Below are 20,577 nucleotides of genomic sequence, written 5' to 3'. Positions count from 1 at the left end.
GAACTCTCGGCTTCTGACTGCCGCTCTCTGCCCGCTCCGTGGAGAGGGTGGATACAGCCTGAGGACCGCCTGGAAAACTGGGATACAGCCATAGCCATGCCAGTTTTCCAGGCGGTCCTCAGGCTGTATCCACCCTCTCCACGGAGCAGGCAGAGAGCGGCAGTCAGAAACCGAGAGTTCAGGTTCATAGGAACCCGAACCTCGGCAGGCTCCCTCATCTCTAGTTAATATTCCCAAGTAAAGTATATCTACCAATCCACCATGTAGGCAGTAGTTGCCCCCCCCCCACACACACATACCCCCAGTAAATAATATCCTCAGTAAAGGTAGTCCTGCGGTAGTTGCCTCCTCCTTAGTAAATAATATCCCCAAAGTAGGCAAAGTAAAGTAGGCATCCCCCCAAGTAGGTAGTCCCCAGTCAATAATATCCCCCAAGTAAGTAGTCCCCCTGTAGGTAGGCCGCTCTATGTAGACATCCCCTATAGGTAATTCTGCTCTTAAAGCTCTCAAATGCCATCAGTCATGCTCTGGAGGAGGGAGCGGCCTCTTGTGGTCAGAGCCATTATGCTGCCTGGGCCTATGGCAATCACATGGCTGCATCATGTGACTGTGAGTGCTCATGGTGAACCGTTGCCCCTGGTTTGGTACGCTGCACTTCGCTCTTTGATTTACCTATGGAATAAATCTCACCTTTGCACATGAATTCTCTGGAGTGCTTTGGATTCTCTTTTGAATGTCTATCAATCTATTTATCTATCTCCTATCTATCTATTAATCCTTTGTATGTATATTGCAGATGACATGAAGACCATTGCACAGTCGCTCTCTCGGCTTAAACTCCATAAAGGTATCGGAATGTTCTATATAATTCTGTTAAGGTCTAAACAATTGTGAGAACAAAAGTTGTTACAAATCATATACAGATACAATATAAAAAAAAACTTTTATTTCAGGAACCTGATTTTTATTCTTGATATTAAGGATCGCAGTGGGTCTGACTGCTGACACCTGCTGCAATCAGGAGATAGCCGGGGAGAGAGAGCAGCGGGCGTGTGATACACCCCCTGGCTGAACGCTATTTTTGACAATGTAGCCTCATAGACGTTGTTGGAATTAGCCGATTAGGAGATACAGCGGGGAGTGGATGGCACGGCCGCGCTCTCTCGCCGGCTATATCTCCTGATTGTATCAGGTCTCAAATGTGTGGCTGTATGGATATAAATGTTCCCGGAGCTACGAAAGCTCGGACGGCCGCATGAATATAAAAACAGCTGCCTGTGTTCTGCTAAGCAACGGCCATTGTTATGCAGTGCCTCATAGAATGATAAACTGAACTAATACATTCTACTTTATAGTTGCAGGTGCCCATCCCACTGCGGAGCACTTTGTGGACAGACACAGAAGAGCTCTAATAGAAAGGATGGGGGGTATCAATTCAATCCTTGATGTCCTCCTGGAGGAGAGACTGCTGACAACGGAGCAGTATGGGACTGTGCAAAGTATGAGACCTCAGCAAGAGGCGATGAGGCAGCTGTATGACTACACGAGAGCATGGGGTCCCAGGGACAAGGACAAGTTATATGAAGCTCTAAGGGAATACAATAATCCTCTTATCAGAGATCTGGAGAGTAGAGACACCATAGAGCTGTAAGAGCTCTTATGTACAGACTGTACAGATATAGTATATATGAGGAACAGCAATATAGTATGAATAAGAAACAAAGCCGCTAGTCTACACCCACTACCTCAGGGACACCCGCCAGGAAAACTGGTGAATAATGCAAATACAGTAAGTCATATAATTTTTTTTACTCCTCAAACACATGTGACAGGTCAGGTATGTTGTGAGCATTAAAGGGATACTCCGGAGAAAAAAAAAGTTTTAAAATTAACTGCTGTCTGATTACTTTTTAAAAATCTCTAGTCTTCCAGTACTTATGAGCTGCTGTATGCTCTGCAGGAAATGGTATATTCTTTCCAGTCTGACACCGTGCTCTCTGCTGCCACCTCTGTTCGTGTCAGGAACTGTCCAGAGCAGAAGCAAATCCCTATAGAAAACCTCTCCAGCTGGGTGTGTGGCTTGGCTGCTGAAATGAATGGCTGCATGTTTATTCAGCTCCCACGTTCCAAGCAGCTTACAGTCACTGGTGACCTCCTCATCGACACTAACCATCTCGTCTGCATGTCCATCAGCCTCCTAACAACATCACCACGAGCAAAAGAGGTAGAACATCCATCAAACCTAAAAAATTGAATTGTTTTGACTTCACCTCAGACCATACTGGGAATCACCTCTGACCTTACTGAACTCGGACAGAAGTTGAGGAAATGTCTTATTTTGGACTACAAAAAACAACTTAAGGGAACTATTAGAAGCTTGGAGAAATCTAAGTGCTGTTAGTAAGTAACAAAGCCAGAAAGCTGATGGCGAACTTACCAAATTCTTTATTAAATTTTCAAAAATTAAGTGCAGACATACAATCTAAGTACTAGGTACAGTCGCATGACAGACAATCATGAGTTTACATAAATATTCCACATATAGCCATGTGTTCCATCATAAAAGTCGCCTGTAGAGGTAATCCAGCTGGTGTGTAGATGTCTGCAGCATATGAGGACTGTAGATTTCCAGAAAAACTAAGCACATAACATAAACATATAAAACTTAACCTCCTCCCACCGCTGCACTGTAAAGTAACGTTGCTGCAAATTAACGTTGCTGCACAAAGCTGCAGCGACGTTAATTTACGATCAAGGATAACACAGGCGCAGCTTTGAATAGAGTCCTTCAGATTCCAACGTGACGTCACGTCTCCTAAGGAAGCCTGGAATGGTCAAACAACCTTGTTTGACCATTCCAGGCTTCCTTAGGAGACGTGACGTCACGTTGGAATCTGAAGGACTCTATTCAAAGTTCTGCAGTGGGAGAGAGGAGCATTACCGACCAGAACGCGACCCCCCCTTATACTATATTTTCGAGGACTCAGACAGCCGAATACTACTCGGATATCCGGGAGCTGATTTCATCCAATGTGGAGAACATTAAGACAAACCACACTGCTGGGTGAGTGATACCCATATATCGTATTATTTGTAAACACCGACCATCACTGCGTGGATACAAACAGGGCAGAGGAACGTTTTTGGACTGCTTGACAGTCCACTTGCATATATACCATCACATAACATAGGAAGAGGGCCAGCAAACATAGAGAGACATTAGTGTATACTAATACAACTGTTTGTTTCATCCGGCTACACAGGGTATCCATCTAGCAGAGTCATCTATTCCTCTAGTTGCTGCACTCACACAGCAGCGCCATCAGCCACATTTTTACACAGAATATCTCCAATTTACTGATTACAGGTAACAGGAATCTGACACGCAGCTCCAGCAACCTAAATTAACATCTATATTGGGTTGTGCAAACAATATAATATAGGCAGCGCTTTTTAAGTACATTGTTAACAAATATATGTCCCTTAAAATCGCTCTATTCCCAGGCTTATAGCGCTTTTATCCTTTGGTCTATGGGGCAGGTGTCATTTTTTGCGCCATGACGTGTTCTTTCTATCGGTACCTTGATTGCGCATAAACGACTTTTTGATCACTTTTTATTAAAATTTTTCTGGATTTGATGCGACCAAAAATGCCCAATTTTGCACTTTGGGATATTTTTGCGCTTACGCAGTTTACCGTGCGAGATCAGGAATGTGATTAATAGTTCGGGCGATTACACACGCGGCGATACCAAACATGTTTGTTTATTTATTTACTTTTACTTTTATTAGGGGAGGGGGCTTTTTATTGATAACAACACTTTATTTATTTTTTTACACATATACTAGAAGCCCCCCTAGGGTTACGGTTATTCCCCCCTGGGGTTAGGGTTATACCCCCTGGGGTTAGGGTTATTTCCTCCCCTGGGGTTAGGGTTATTCCCCCCCTGGGGTTAGGGTTATTCCCCCCCCTGGGGTTAGGGTTATTCCCCCCCCTGGGGTTAGGGTTATTCCCCCCCTGGGGGACTTCTAGTATATACACTTTAATCTCTCATTGAGATCTTTGCTGTATACTTATACAGCAAAGATCAATGAGATCGGCACTCGTTTGCTTTCGGCTGCTGCAGCCGAAAACAAACGAGTGCCGAGCCGGGGACGGCGCCATCTTGGAGCGGTCCCCGGCCGGCTTCAGTAACGGAGATCGCTCGAGGAGCGATCTCCCCCACTAGACACCAGGGAACGGCTGAATCCGGTAATCGGAGGCATCTGTCATCTTTGACAGCTGCTTCAGATTATCTAATTAGCGGTAAATTATCTAATTGTGGTAAAAATTAATGTACAAAATAAATAAGAATAATCTGAAACAAATTATGTGGATTTCAATATAATAGAGGTTTATGAGGGTAACAATTCTTACACACCCCATCCCCAGAGTATTTTACTAGAAGGTCCAAGAACCATAAATGAAATGCCACTAAAGCTGTGAGCTTTATATTGGTACCAATGGCAGTGAGGCCCTTCAGCCATCTGCTGTCTATATAGTGTAGGAAAAGGGACCTGCTGGGGGTATTCTAACAACCCTGGCTGTAGTTAGGGCAATGCTTTAAATAGAAGGAATAAACTGTACTCATGGCTATGAAGTCCAATAGTACAGGCCCTCAGGTTTCAACGACTGGGCAGAGCTACCCTAAGAATTATGCGAAGGGAACCTAGCAGTAGGCAGTGGGGTTCATTGGCTTAAAGGGGACCTATCAGCAGGTTAGCCCTCCATAGTGCAAGGGGCATGGATGAGTGGGCCAGCTGGGTACAGCCAGATCAGTGCTCTGAAGGCAGGACAGTGCTCCGAGTGAGCTTACCGTAGGGAGCACTACATTAAAACTACATAGATTTATCTAACCTGCTGATAGTTCTCCTTTAAGCAACTTCTTAAGGGACCTTGCATTCTCTTTAAGGACTCCAATCACAGAAGACGTCACCTGTAAGTCACTGGATATAAATAAATGTCAAAATTGTCTTGCATTAAACTGGTCCTTGGTGCAAAGAAAAGGTTGGGGGCTGCTGTTGTCTACCATTTCATATCTGTTTTTTTTATGCTATTATAATTATATTATACCTTATATACAAATGCTATGCACATGTAAACTAGTATGTTGCATCTGATGACGGTCTCAGGCCTGGAATGTCTTACTGATAACAATAAACCACTTACAAAGCCAAACCCTTTATACCATATGTACAAATAAACAACTTATGGGGGGAAAAAAATTGGAAATACAAGAAAAATAAAATAAGTTTCCAAATAAGAGTCACAATAATGAAAATATCACCCATAATGCGGTAAGAGGTAGGTAAGTGTAAAGGTCCATGGCTCATCACGCTTTCCTCAGAGGTCCTGGCTCTCCACATCTTATGTCACTGATCGTGACTTCCCTGAGAGAGGGAGGAGGGCAATTCACTGCCTTGAATTCTTCCCATAATGCATCCTGGTGTCATCTCTTCCCCAGATAAGTGGAGAACAGGCGCTCCGCCATCCACATAATTCAGGAGAAAATGTGATTTACAGATGGTGCTTATATTCCCATTGTAGGCACCTTCAGTGGTGATAGCATGGCACCCTGGGCACAGCAGTCAGCATGGGCACTCTGACCAGTCTGTTACTCCACAGTCCCATAACCAGCAAGCTGTGATGCCATGTGTGCTGTGACACCTTTCTATCATTGTCAGAAATTTCTGCTACAGTAGCTTCTGTACATCAGATGGGATAGCCTATAGTTACATTTGCCTAGTTTTCCTACTACTTGTATGGTGCTGGCAATGAGGATTTAGTCTGGGAGGACATTAAACTTGTTCAATGCAGATAGTAATAAAACATTAAAATATTGGCCTTTCAGTTGAGGATGCATCTTAAGCGACCGGCCTTTGCTTCTGGTTTATTGTCATCTGCTGGGACTTCATTCTGTAGCTTCTTGATGACGGGATAGTTATGTTTCCTAAGAGCGTTGTAGACTTTGTCTTTGTCGTCATTCCCCCAGGCTGTTATATAGTCATAAAGCTTCCTCATCTTCTCTGGATTGGTCATTTGGCTTCGAACAGTCGCACAATGTTCATTAGATAAAAGAGTAGGGGATTGGAGATCATCAAGAACCGAGTTCACCTCAGAGATCATACGGATCAGATCTGCACGGTGCTCGTCCAGGAAATGGACACTCTGTTCCGGGGGAAGCCGGCATCCTCCTGTTATAAGAAATATATAGATATGTATTATATATGTGTTATGGGTATATATGGGTATATATACCCATAATAGAAATAAAAAATTTGCTCCCCACCAGTGACAATATATGAGCTTTATTTCCTCCCATCGAGAGGACGGTCACTAATGGAGAACTTGCATGTCCGTCCTATAATCCTTTATATACAGTAGGAAGTCAGAACATACCTGGTTGATTTGTTAGCCTTGTCATGGTGGATGGTGACGCCAACATTTCCACTGAATCAAAATAGAAAAGCATTATAAGCATATTGTTAATGTCTATGCAGAAAATATAGGAATGAACCAATGAAGCGACTATTCCTGCAGGTAAGAGCTGCTAAGCGTGTGTATAATGCTGTCTAAGTGCCCTAAGGCTTGCATTTAAAAATAAAACAGTGTGCGAAAGTGATATACCGTATTTTTCGCTTTATAAGACGCACTTTCCCCCCCCCCTAAGTGCGTCTTATAAAGCGAACATGCCGGGCCCGAATGCCGGTATGCCGCTGTGGACTCTCCCAAGCGTGGGGGAAGGTGCCGACAGCCTGTCCCAGCCCCGGAAGCACTCCTCCAGCCGCCCACCTGCCGATCAGCCTTCGGCAATTGCCGTCACAGTGGGGACATGGCCGCCAACATACCCCAGCCCCGGAAGCTGTCCTCCAGCCACATGTCCGGCCTACAGTGCCTGCTGCCGCTGCTCATTGGTTGGGCAGCATCCGGCGGCAAGTTTAAAAAGCTGCACCTCCCGCCGCTGGGGACATGCCCGGCCGCCTGCTCCAGTCTAGGGAAGACTCCTCCAGCCATCACTGGCAGCGCAGCATGAGATAAGAGAAAAAACAAGTGTTGGCTGAAGCAGCCACTGACAGATCGTCGCAGTGGGTGAGTGGATGTTCTGCAGCGGCTGCAATGATCTGACAGCAGCTGCTGCTTCAGCTGACACTTGTATCTCATATCTGTGCAGGATTTTATTTTTTTTTTCTAATACGTGCCCATGGTGGTCTCCCTTCCCACCCCCACCCTCCACATCCACCCTACCTCCCACCCTCACCCTCTAGTAAGCTACCCAGCACAAGTGGTGTTCTGGGAGCAGTGGTGCCAGTGAGTTAACATTCAATTACCTATAGCCTTTTACAGCTCATTGAGGGTTAACTCCCTTGCTCCACTGCTCCCAGAACAACCTGATACATTTTGCCCATAGTAATATACAGCAAAAGCTTTTTCCCATTTTTCCTGCTCTAAAATTTAGGTGCGTCCTATCATAAGGTGCGTCTTATAAAGCGGAAAATACGGTAAAACCTTTTTTACAACAATTATTTTATTTTTATTTAAAAAAACAAACAAAACTGGTACCCATTTAAACAGACTGTATGCAAAAGTGACACAAAAAACTTCTCTAAAAAAAGTTTCAGGTTAGAATGTGTGATTAAAGTGACAAAAACCGTATATAAACTGCATTTTCACAGTAAATATTTAAATATAAAAGAACTGCCAGGCTTTAAAGTGACTCTGTATCCACAATCTGCCCCCCCCCCCCCCCCCCCAAACCACTTGTACCTTCGGATAGCTGCTTTTAATCCAAGATCTGTCCTGCGGTCCGTTTGGCAGGTGATGCAGTTATTGTCATAAAAATTACTTTTAAAATTGCAGCTCCGTGCCCTACGGGCGTATCTGTGCACCACCCCCTCCGTCCCTCCTCCCCACCCTCTTCATCATTAGGAATGCCAAAGGAACATTTACTCCTGTTTGAACATTGCACAGGTGTCTTAATGATCCAGCCCATGTGCTGTGGTAACACAGGTGGGGAATAGGAGACAATCTGCCTGGAGCATTCCTAATGATGAGGAGGGCGGTGAGGAGGGACGGAGGGGTGGTGCAAAGTTAGGGCACAGATACTCCCGTAGGGCACGGAGCTGCAATTTTAAAAGTAATTTGTTATGACAATAAATGCATCACCTGCCAAACGGACTGCAGGACAGATCTTGGATTAAAAGCCGCTATCCGAAGGTACAAGCGGTTTGGGAGGGTCACATTGTGGGTACAGAGTCACTTTAATTCAGGATTAAAGGGGTAGTGCGGCAGTAAAAAATTATTCACAGAATAACACACATTACAAAGTTATAGAACTTTGTAATGTATGTTATGTCTGTGAATGGCCCCCTTCCCCGTGTCCCACCACCCCCACCCGTGTACCCGGAAGTGTAGTGCATTATACATACCTGATCCGTGCCGACACGCGTCCGCCATCTTGTGCCAAACGTCATCTTCGGCCGGCATGAACGATGTCGGCTGATCGTTGCACTCTTCCACGGGACGATTATCGTCCGTATCGGCCGAATACGGACGATAATCGTTCTGTGGAATAGGGCCTTTCATGTGTTTCTATCACTGGTAATTATCTATGATCATTCAGCATGGCGGCCATTAATACAGTAACACAAGTTCTCCGTCATTACCTGCAGACACCACGGCTTCCCACACCGTAATATCCTCATCCTCCGGATGTACAGACAACTTCACTTTTGTGTTTGTCTTTCCCTCCATGCTGATTTCTGTGAAGCTAAAGATTTCTGAGTGGAAGTGACCCTCAAAGTCCAGCGTCTACAATACAGACAATAAACCGACACTTAGTGATTTGTGAAGCACATTTACCAAAGTGAAATACACTAGAAATACACTCCGGTCCAGTCCAACTGTCCAGCGGTGCTCAGCTATAACCCTTTCCACGTAAAAGATCTTGACCTTATTTGAGTCATATGAGGGCTTATTTTTTGCGTGACAAATTTGAAATTTTTAATGACATTCTTAATTTTCTCATAAAACGTGCTGAAAAACAATGTTTCTTTCCAAATTGTAAAAGAAAAAAAAACAAAAACGCCTGCAGTTCTGCACCTATTGAGCAATCTTGCTCCTACAGCAATAAAACTTATCTATATTATGAAGGTCGTTTAACAATTTTGAAGAAACAATTTGTTTTTTTTAACGATCAGCATTTAGACAAAGTGATAAACCGTTAGAAAAAATCGTTTTGGCGATCGTTTTAAGATCGCTTAAGCCCATCTCACACATTACGGAGAATCTGGGAGAGATTGTGTAAACAAAGCGATCTGTGAATTTACAGCGAACGTCCAACGGCGGTTTGAGAACGATGATCGATTTCTCGCTCACTTTATTGTTAGCCGTGTTTACACGAGCTAATTATTGCTTAAATGCGAACGATAATCGCTCCATATAAACAGACGATTAGACATCCTATTTAAGTCAAGCCTTGCCCCTTCCTCCTCCTTGCCAGATTGTTGTGCTCCTAGCGTCTAGTCTAGCATCCGCTCCTGAACTCCTAATTTACTGCTATTTCTTTGTGTAGCGAACTTGGACTGATATTTGACTACGCCTCAGCCTTAAGGCCCTATTCCACGGAACAATTATCAGCCAATAATCGCCCCGTGGAATAGAAGGCAACGATCAACCGACATTGTTCATGTTGGCTGATTGTTGCAGTCGTTTGTCTTTCAACCATGTTGAAAAGCAAAGGACTGTGATAGCAGCGATCTGCTGCCGTCGCTGTGTGGAATAGGAGCGGAGGCAGCAGACCATCACTCCCCCCTATGGGCTGCCCCCGGACGATCTAGCGATCACCTGGGCAGAGAACCCCTCCTGCGGCCCCTCCCGCACTCACTGCCACCACATGTGATGGCGGTGGCAGCAAGCAGGGAACAAGGAGCAAACGAGCACTGACAGCGCTCATTTGCTCCTCACAGTCGGCCCGTGGTATAGGGCCTTTACTCTGCAACTCCTGCTATTCTTCTGTGTACTGGACTGTTTGACCATGCTTGCTGCTGTAACTTCAGTCATCTGAATATTCAGCCACTAGACTCCCACCTCACCTCCCAGACCATGACTATTCCACAATACCAGGTGACCATACTATTACACTGTGTCTAACTTAAAGCTGAGCATCAGTGAACCATTACCAGTAAGGTGCACAACTGTGACTATATGCAGGGCCACTTCTGCCATGAGGCGGAATGAGTATGAGTGTACGCGGGCGGCTGTAGCCCAGGTTTGCCTCAGGCGGCAAAAAGCCTGGGAAAGGCCCTGACTATATGTGTAAGGATGCAGCAGGAAAGTCGGTGTTTACCAGTAAGAAATACATTAGACAGTCAGACCGGTGCTCACCCCGGGAATTATACTTGCAATCTGAGGTCCATTAATTCTGTATGACTTCTTGGAATATACAGATTTTGTCTGAGGCGGTTTAGGAATTCTCTGGAATGAAACTTTCATCTCTGATTGCTCAACCGCCTAAAAGACACCAAATTTAAAGAAAATTTAATATCCAGAATACATTGCTTAATTCTTAAAGGGGTTTTCCAGGATTTCTATGTTTTTTCAAAAATCATCCAGCATGATTGCCTAAGTCAAGACAAACCTCCCCATATACATTTTTCTTCTCTATCAGCTTCTCATGAGATGAAAAAGCTCTTTTTATATCTTGTATTGTTTGTTTACAAGCTGCTCAGTTTGTTTACATACACAGCACACCCAGTGGCCAGAGTTGGAATTGCAGTGTATAACAAGCTAATCAAATACCTCATGAACTGCAGCCTCAGGCTCCTCCCACCACAAGCCACTGGTTATCACATATACAGTTGCTGACACTGCAGCTGTGCATGATAAAATACCACACTTCCACAGCATGGTAATGTTTTATTTTTATGTACTGATTGTTCCTAATACCTTTGTTATACTGTTCTTTTCCTATCCCACTCTGCTTTACTGTACTGTATCTATGGATGTAATTTTGTCTGAAGTAAACTTTATGTATATTTAGCACAACCTTTTTTGCTCCATCATTCCGTTTATGTACCATTCACTAGTAAGCTGAATTTTATATTGTAAGTGTGTCTACGCGCTACTGTTTGTTTTACTCTGTATGTGATGGTCACACTCTCTTTCAACATCTCTTTACTCCTCCCCCTCCCTCTCCATACATACAGGTGGAAGTGGTGCAGTCTTACAGTAGTACTTTCCTTTGTTGCCTATAGCAACTGATTGCAGCTTAGCTTTCAATAGTAATTAGCCTTGCAAAAATGAAAGCAGTGCTTGCTATGAGAAGCAAAGCATTTGTACTGTAACACTGCTTGTTAGTACTCACACACTAGGGGGGAGATTTATCAAACATGGTGTAAAGTAGAATTGGCTTAGGCCCCATTCACACGTCCGTGTCAGTTTTTACTGTCAGGAAATCCTGATCAGGAGGCCCCAAATGTCATCAGGAAAGTATCAGGATTTCCTGACAGTAATCCGTTTTTACCTTCAGGAAACCATCAGGAAAAACCTTCAGGATTTCCTGATGAGAAGAAAAAAATAGGACATGATGGGAGATGTAGTTCTGCAAACCGGATGGTCACAGCTTGCTGAACTACAACTCCCATCATGCCTGGCTGACAGGTCATGATGGGAGTTGTACTTCTGCAACCTGGATGGCCACAGGCTCCAGAAGTACAACTCCCATCATGACCTGTCAGCAGGGCATGGTGGGGGTTGTAGTGTGTCATCTCACCTGTCCTCGATCCTGCTCTGGCTGCTCTTCTTCTTTTCTCCTTTCTGTCATCGCATGTGAGGTCCAGGGGGGACGGTCAGGCGCTGAGGTGAGTATAAGTGTGTGTGTGTGTGTGTAGGGGGGGGGGGGGGGTTCGTGCATAGGTTGGGGGGGTCGATCAGCAGTACAGGGGGTCGGGCGGCCGAGGTCCGGGGGGGGGGGGGAGTTGGGGCGCAGAATGGAGTGGTCTGGCGGCACCACTGAGGTCGGGGGGGGGGGGCGGGGGATTGCCGGGCAGCGGCTGAGATCGGGGGGGAAGAGAGGGCTGAGTTCCGGGGTGGCCGGGGAGGAAAGCGGCGGCATAACGGGGGTCCACCCGCTGAGGTCCGGAGGCGGAATTGGGGGAGGAAGTCGGGCACCAGGCGCTGAGGTCCGGGGTTGGGGGGGCAGAGCGGGGGGTCCAGCAGCAGAGTGAATGGGAGGAGGGAGGAGGGCAGCACGGCGCAGCAGGAGGTCGGTGAGGTCTGGGGGATGGGGCTACGGCGGTGGGGGTGCACAAACAATCCGGAACCCCGGACGCTTTCCTGATGTGCATCAGGAAAGTGTCCGTGGTTCCGGCGCTCCCATAGACTTCTATGGGGGCGTCCGTGTCGGATTTCCGGACGAAAATAGGACAGGATCTAAAAAATCCGGTCCTATTTTCCGGAACGGACACCCTTCCGGAAAAATCCAGAAGGGTTTCCGTGACTAATGCAAGCCTATAGGTCCGGAAATCCGTCCGGATTTCCTGATAGGAAATCCAGATGGTTTTTCCGGACGTGTGAAGGGGGCCTTAGTTGACACAAAGCAACCGATCAGATTCTACCACTGTCCCCAGCCATAATGAATATCAATGCTGATCGGCTAAAACAGCGCGAGCCAGCCAATCTGCATTGAGATTCATTATGGACAGAAGGAACACAGTGATCAGGGTATAGCCATAACTGTGGCCGATCATCCTTCCACCCACATACACCCAAACACAGAGAGGACTCCAGCCAGCAGCTGTAGCTATATAAAAGGCTACACCACATGCAGCTATAGCATCCCTCCATGCCCATAATGAATGTCAATGATGGGCAGCCAATTAGCATTGACATTCATTATGAGAGGGGGTAACAATGTGTCTATGGTTTTGGCAAAAGTGTGTCCATTCAAATAACAGCTGTAGAACTTCATTTTAACAGAACAGTGGTCTGCTGGCCAGAAACCATGTACCCCTGTCTCAAGGCTGATTGGCTCAGGGAAAGTTTCACTCATCTACATACCATGTGTGGAATCCCCGAAGACCTGGTGCAGAGCGGCTCAGCCACCGGTCGGTGGTAGTCCGATGGATGGTAGGAGTCGTAGTGTAAATTGCTATACACCTTTATTAAAATTAGGTAAAATCAATACATTTCAAGGGTAAACCTCTTCATCGGATTGTTCTAAACAATAGGCCCCGTTCCCACTGAGCAAAAAGAGCGGAATTCCGTGACGGAATTGTCCGCCGCGGAATGCCGTTAACCTCCCACTCATAATGGGAGTCTATGGGAGGCGCGCGCTGCTGCTCTGTACGCGCTGAAGAATGAACATGTTCATTCTTCAGCGCGTACAGAGCAGGACCATGCGGCTCCCATAGACTCCCATTATGAGCGGGAGGCTAACAGCATTGCGCGGCGGACAATTCCGTCACGGAATTCCGCTCTTTTTGCTCAGTGGGAACGGGCCCATACAATAATCATATATTCATAATCTAGACCCCTGGGAACTTCAGATTTCTAATTTGCTGGGGTGAGCAGGCATTGCATACACTATTAACACTGCCTATTGCCTCTCTTTCAAAAACTGGCATGGATAATTTGCATGTATTTCTTACCTAACCAAAATAAAATCATGTAGAATTGTAGCATTATAATGAACTGATAAAAATATTTTTTTTTTATTTTTATTTATTTATCATAGAACTAGATCTTTTTTGGGATTATTTCCCTCTTGCTTTTAACAGCCTCCTACTATGGTGCAGTGGTAAGTGACAGGTTTACTGCGCACACTGACCAGGGTTCACATCCCGCCAATTATGACTTGTGCTAGATATTATGGTGATTGTAGTTCCTCTACAAACAAGAAACACTGAGGGTAATATACAAACAAGATGAATTTTCTTAGAAAATAATGCTCTAATGACTGCTCTAATCTGACTCTATTGCTCCATGTATAATTGTATGCATGTATCACCTAATCAAAATAAAATCATATCTATTTGCCACAATGGAATAAAATATAATTTATTATATTGTGGACAAAAGATATGATATGATTTTATTTTGATTAGGTGATACATGCATACAATTATACATGGAGCAATAGAGTCAGATTAGAGCAGTCATTAGAGCATTATTTTCTAAGAAAATTCATCTTGTTTGTATATTACCCTCAGTGTTTCTTGTTTGTAGAGGAACTACAATCACCATAATATCTAGCACAGGTCATAATTGGAAAAAAAAAAAAAAAAAAAAAGTACTCTGATGGGATGTGAACCCTGGTCAGTTTGCATGGTAAACCTGTCACTTACCACTGCACCATAGTAGTAGGCTGTTGAAACAAGAGGGAAATAGTCTATAAAATAGATCTAATTCTGAATAAATAAAAGGGATGGGGAGCCAGGTGGTGATGATTTCTATTTGAAAGAAAAAAAACACAGAAATAAGAGGTACAGAAGCCATCTGTGGGTGTTTCTGCTGCTGCCAAGAGTGCTCCCATTCTCATAGCTTGTGGACCTCTTCTTTCTTATTGAATAGTGTTCTGCCTCTCAGAAATCATCACTACCCCAGTTCTGTGCCCCCACCCCCACAGGACTCCTGCCAGCCCCCCACATACAGCCACAGTGCCCCTCACTCTCCATAATGAATATCTGCACATGTCAGCATTGATATTCATTACTGGAGGGGAAACGCTGAGTGCCTCTGTGGTGTTGCTGAGTGTTCCTGGTGATATAGCTGGTGCCCCTCACCTCTTCTCTCACACTGAACAGTGTTGTGTGACACAGAAATCATCTCCCCTGTCCTGACCTCCTCCCCTCCCCCCAGCTGCTTCAGCTCTATGTATATGAAGGTTTACCCTGACGGCTTCTCTGTGTGTGGGGAGGGGGGGAGGGGGAGTTAGGACGGCAGAGGAGATGATTTATGTGTCAGGGAACAGTGTTGTGTCACACAGAAATCATCTCCCCTGTCCTGACCTCCTCCCCTCCCCCCAGCTGCTTCAGCTCTATGTATATCATGTCACAGAACCAAGTGTTGAAGCGATCAGAACTGCAGCAGCGCAGACAGCATTCCCCCCTCTCAGGATGACTCAGACTTACTCTGGGGATGGAGAGAGACTGCCTGTGCTGCTGCCGAGACCTGCTGGGACCTGCCTGACAGAAATCAAGCCCCTCCGTCTTCACAAGTCCCCCTCACACTTCATCTGCAGAGCCGACTGTGTAGCCAATCAGGCTCAAGTACTCTGCAGCCAATAAGAAGAGGGAGAGGCTGGCACAGGCGCAGAAGAGCTCAGTGCAGCTGACGTCACCGAACCAGAAGCAGAGACAGGAGAAGCTTCCGGTCCGGAGAATAACAGGAAGACAGAAGATCAGAAGCAAGCAAGTCACGTGACCGTCCCAGGGATCTCCCAGAGCAGACATCTAATGGCAGGTAAGTATATTAGAGAAGGGTTAACCTTGGTTAACCCTTTCCTAATACAAAAAATCATTTTTCCCTGGAAAACCCCTTTAAGCTACGTTCACACATGGTATTTGTGCTTGTGTTTTGGGCAGTAAAATTTAAAGGGGTATTCCGAGATAAAATAACTTGTCCCCTACTCACAGGATAGGGGGCAAGTAAGAAATTGCGATGGGTCTGACCTCTGTACTAGAGATGATCTTGAACCTTGTCGAACCTTCCACATTTGATTCCCAATGCCTTCCCATTCCATGGGGAAGGAAAAGACTTCCCGGGGACCACCTGGAATTCCGGGAAAGAGCCTATTACCTACAGTAGGCTGTATCCGGGAATACCAGGTGGTCCCCGGGCAGTCTCCTCCTTCCCCATCGAATGGTTTTCTGATGTTCTCTACTCTGTACCCCCTGCCGACCTCCGTACCGATGCGCAGGTCCTTTGTCTTGGATAGATCCGCGAGCCGCGTTTATGGCATATAACCAGTGGCTCTGTTCATTCCTATGGAGCTGTAAGAAAGAGAGCTGTACTCGTCCTTCTCTCCAGCAGTTCCAATCTCTATAGAGGCGCCAGAGAATGCTGTACTCGGCTCTTTCCAACAGCTCCATAGGAATGAATAGAGCCACAGGTCACATGCCAAACCCACAGCTCTATTCAAAACAAAGGAGCTACGGCCAATACGGAGAGCGCTGGGGTGTAATGAGGTCGGGCCCCCCGAGATCTCTTACTTGTTCCCTATCCAGTTGACAGGGGACACATTATTTTATCTTGAAGTATCCCTTTAATTTTAAAGCATTGATGCTTTTAGGGCCATCTGTTCTTTTTTATTTATGGCTGAATAATGTCCGTCTGAGCAGTATCACCAGCCATTAACAAAAGGCCATTTTTAACTTCTAAAGAATTCTGTTGAACTTATAAGGCACAAGAACTAATGGCGCAAGTTGCTGGAGTAAAAACCCAGGCAGGGGGAAGTGTAAAAGTTACATGAGGAGTAAATAACCAGAAAACACTTAGACCTGTACATACAGTCATTAGTTAGAGGACCGGAGGATTCCCCAGCTTTAGATCCTGCACTAACACTGACTGACATGTCGTTTCTCACTGGTTTATTGGTGGGGCCCCAGGATCATTTCCTCTGGTGGGCCCCAGATACCCCAGTGCAACACTGTACCCACCTTTACCTGCAGTGTCCTATTTAGACTGAAATAACTATGAAGCACTTTGCCCCTCTGACTTAGGTCTCCAACCCTTTCCTTATAGTCTGTAAGCTCTTGCAAGCAGGGCCTTCACTCCTAATGTATGGCTTGATGGTTAAATGTATATCAGTATAATGTCCGGTTTTGTCTATATATGTACCCCAAGAATTGTAAAGTGCCGCTGTAAAAATAAAATATTGTTGTTATTATTACTATTATTAGTAACAAGTAGTAATGGCCTCAGGACAGCTGTGCAGTTACCAGGGAAAGAACCCTTTGAAAATGAGGAGGGTGTAGAAAAGAACAGGAGGGCAAAGAGTCCGATCCCCCAGATCATGACCTCACGACCTAAACCAGTTCCACCATATCTTGAAGAATTACAGTTAGCCAGATAACCATCCATAACCACAAAAATATTGAAGAAAAAACTGATTATTCCCATTTAAAGCTGGAGAGAAGGGAATGTCCATTGAGATGCAGCGTGTATTTTAGCCCCTATACAGTCTTATTGGGAGAGTTTATGTTGCCTTAATGTGTAATGCAGGGTGTATGGGAGTGCCTTTTCCTTCTCATTTTTGGCAGTCCTTGCACTTGGTATAAGAGATGAGTGAACTTTTCAAAAGTTCGTTCCCACCGGACTTCCGGATTTTTTTCAAAAAGTTGGGTTCGACCGAATTTCGGATTTCTACGGATTTCATAGTTTAATACATCTATATGATACGGGGGTAGTGTATTTGGTTGAATTTAGGGCCCTAAATGTCAGTAACATCGTTATTTTTTCAATATCTCAAAGTCAATTTTTTTTTTTAAGGCTTCAATATTCACCATTACAGAGTTTTATTCTACATACATGCACGAGGTATATATTTGTGTCTCAGGATAACATGTATGTCATATACACTCTCACAAGGGTCAAACTATAGTACTTGGATATCTGCATAGCACGTTTTTGTTCTGTGCACCCTTTGCTCTCCTATGCCTAATCTATCTTTCGCCCTCTCTATTTTTCTCTCTCAATCACTATATGTTTCTCCCCTCCGCTTTCTTAATAATTTTTTTGTCTTTGCTTTTGTACAATATTTTCTAAGAAGTCAGTACAGCAGCGTACAGCAGCAGCAATGTTTTGTCACTGACAAGCTGTGTGCACTGTGCAGACTGCGTCGTGCGGTCATGTGACCGCCCCTCTTAGGCTAGTGCAACATCCCTGCTGATTGGATGTGTTCCGGGCATCATGGGAAAGCGCTTTTCCCGCCCGAAACACTTCCTGCTTTCTAAAATGGTGGCTCTCACACGCAATGAGAGTTATCGGTGGGTGTAGTTTAATTTCCCCCTCGTCTATGGCATCTATGGTTGTCAGAGATGAGGGGAACTAAGATGAGGCCAGGCCAGATGTAGGAGTATTTTTTTGTTTGTTTCTCTCCAAGGAAATGTACAGGAAAGAGTGTTTCCTAACATTTTAACACTTTAAATTGCACTTTATGTCGGCTTGGGTGTCATTAATGTTAATTTGTGATAGTGGAGTAATACAGCGACTTGGAAGTCTTCGATGCAGTCATGCGTGCGTCCCGTGCTGTTCCCATTCCATTCCTGGGCACCTGGAAAAGTGCTCAAATCTCCCGAACTGCGACCTTACTTGCCACACGGAACACACCTAGTATTCACATGTATGAAGGTAAGATGCTTTGGTCACATACTTTTCTCAACTGAAAGCAGTCTCCAGTCTCTATTGCCCTCTGTAATTACTTGCCATAGTTGTCAGTGACTAACCCACATATTTACTGGCCATAATTGTCAAAGCCTAACTCTTGGATGTTCTGCACCCCCCCCCCAGCCATATGCCATAGTTGTCAATGACTACAAGTGCAGATATAGCAGATCAGTGCTCGTTTACTGAGTCTTTTACACGACTCCACTATTGTGTGGCAAGGGATATATAAATTATATGCGTTACCTCTCCACGAGTCAGAGCTTATCCTATACTCCCTTAGGAGAAAAGGAGCCTGGGACTCCTCTAGAGACTGAGCAGTAGAGGCCCAGAGGCCCCCTAGTATAATATATCAGTATAATGTTCTCTGATCTCTTGGATCAATTACTGATTACCAGTCTGGACTATCTATGTGTCGGAAAGTTGTGAGATACTTATTGCTTTTAGGCCACGTTCAAATAGCATAAGTTTTCTATTAATCACGGCCGTTGTTGCAACAAAGACCTTGATTAATAGAAAACTTGCATTGCACTGCATGCAGAGGGAATCCCGTCCAGAGTGTATACACATAGTATACAATTCAGCCGGGATCCCTAGTGGCCACGACAAAAACTGACATGTCAAGTTTTGTGCGGCCGCTATTCAATGAACAGCGACCGCACTCTCCATTATGTGCAATGGTGAATTGGGATGAGGTCGCACATGGGTGTACCCGCATTCCCATTGAATAGAAATTGTTTATCTGGCCAGTACTGCAGTACCAGCCGGGATAAACTTCACTAACACCGGCTGTTCTGTGACAAGGCCGGGTCACAGAATGGCCGGTGTCATACTAAGTGTGAATGTGGCCTTAAAGTATATAAATAAAGTAGGAGAGACTCTTTTTCCTAGTTATCATGTGTCCTGTAGCGGTGCTCCCGATTGCATTACCTTCATTGCATTCAACTTTTAGCAGACCCTCTCCAGTAATGAGGAAAACCAATGAGGACTCAGAGCCATGACAGTGACAATCTGTGAGACCACAGGCCCGGGCAGCACCACTGTGGATAGCTGGGACTCTGCAGGAGGCTAAATGGGGTCTAAATGGGAAGAAGGCTAAATGGAGTCTATTGGCATTTTTTTTACTAGCTGCATTACTTTGACTGATATTAGTGATCTGGAGAATAAATCAACAAACCAGGGGCGTAACTACCACCATAGCAGCCATAGCGGCCCATCCCTTCAATACACTGGGCCTCCTGAGCAGTCATCATGCTACCAATGGAGATGTCCACCATGGTAAAAATCCCCCCTGGCTAAGCAATGGGCACCTGGAAAAATGCTCAACACTCCCATTGACTTTAATGGGGTTTGTTGCTTCGTGGCTTTTCAGGAGCTTCTAAAAACTTCTTACTCTATGTACTGGAGAACAGAAGTATTTTTCTACATAGTGGAAGTCAGGAATAAATGAATGTACCGTGTGTCTCTTTGTCCTAACCTGAATTACCAAAGGTGTGAATCACAATAAAGTTTTGAAGACCCACTAGAGGTTTGGATGCTGTTGGATTTACATCTTTGGCCTACGCATTATTCACCCACATGCTGAGATAGTGGGCCCCAGCGTGCATCCTCATACCGTGCTACTAACATGGACTGTCTAGTGCTGCTGGACTCCACCGTTTACTAACCTGAATTACATCTGACTGACTCACTTTAACTTGTAACTAGAGTTCAATATGATAATTTGTTTGTGGATCATTTGTTTAGAAAGAAGATCAGGAAATCAGACTTGGGGGCATTCAACGTCCGCAAAATACTGTCTGTGCAGAAACAGTATTCTACGTACTAGATAAGATAATGATAGAAATACCTTCATCACTGTGCTGGTCCATGGCAGGAGAAACAGATGGAGTATATAGTTGTACATTTCATTATCCAGGGTAATTGTCTTATAGAATAACAGGACCATTCCATGATAACGGAAGAATGCTCGGATTTCCTTTGTTAAAAGGCTCAAAGGGTATAAAATAGTCCCGATACAGGAGAAGGTGGGGTTTTCCAGCACAGCGTACATTGGCTCCAGTCTGGAAGGTGTTTCCAGAACCAAATTATCATCCTTGTAGTGGAAACATTTAATCAGCGATTCATCTTCTTTAAAACCTAAAAAATTATAAAAA

General features: G+C 44.9%; 2 protein-coding genes across 7 annotated transcripts in view; one reads left to right on the top strand and one right to left on the bottom strand.

Annotated features, from left to right (window-relative positions):
* LOC138770560 (NACHT, LRR and PYD domains-containing protein 1b allele 2-like) overlaps window positions 1-2,784 on the top strand; it is a 49,909-nt gene extending 47,125 nt beyond the window's left edge. Inside the window, exons 9-10 of the mRNA XM_069949668.1 lie at window positions 797-847; window positions 1,356-2,784. Coding sequence (XP_069805769.1) covers window positions 797-847; window positions 1,356-1,651 — 347 coding nt within the window. The 3' untranslated portion in view covers window positions 1,652-2,784. The remainder of the gene's footprint in view (window positions 1-796; window positions 848-1,355) is intronic.
* A 99-nt stretch (window positions 2,785-2,883) lies between these two features.
* Window positions 2,884-20,577, bottom strand: part of LOC138770541 (uncharacterized) — a 139,814-nt gene continuing 122,120 nt past the window's right edge. For 5 of the 6 annotated variants that reach the window (XM_069949655.1, XM_069949642.1, XM_069949650.1 and 2 more), the window contains 5 exons: window positions 20,271-20,560; window positions 10,424-10,549; window positions 8,704-8,848; window positions 6,440-6,490; window positions 2,884-6,234 (listed from right to left, as the gene is read on the bottom strand). In XM_069949655.1, coding sequence (XP_069805756.1) covers window positions 5,888-6,234; window positions 6,440-6,490; window positions 8,704-8,848; window positions 10,424-10,549; window positions 20,271-20,560 — 959 coding nt within the window. In that variant the 3' untranslated portion in view covers window positions 2,884-5,887. Of the gene's footprint in view, window positions 6,235-6,439; window positions 6,491-8,703; window positions 8,849-10,423; window positions 10,550-12,990; window positions 13,196-20,270; window positions 20,561-20,577 lie in introns of those variants that run through there. The other variant, XM_069949657.1, reaches the window with a different exon arrangement.

Source organism: Dendropsophus ebraccatus, chromosome 1 (assembly GCF_027789765.1).
Source record: "Dendropsophus ebraccatus isolate aDenEbr1 chromosome 1, aDenEbr1.pat, whole genome shotgun sequence".
Lineage (NCBI taxonomy): Eukaryota > Metazoa > Chordata > Amphibia > Anura > Hylidae > Dendropsophus > Dendropsophus ebraccatus.
The sequence above is the reverse complement of the archived record's forward strand: the minus strand, read 5'-3'. Positions and strand labels throughout refer to the sequence as shown.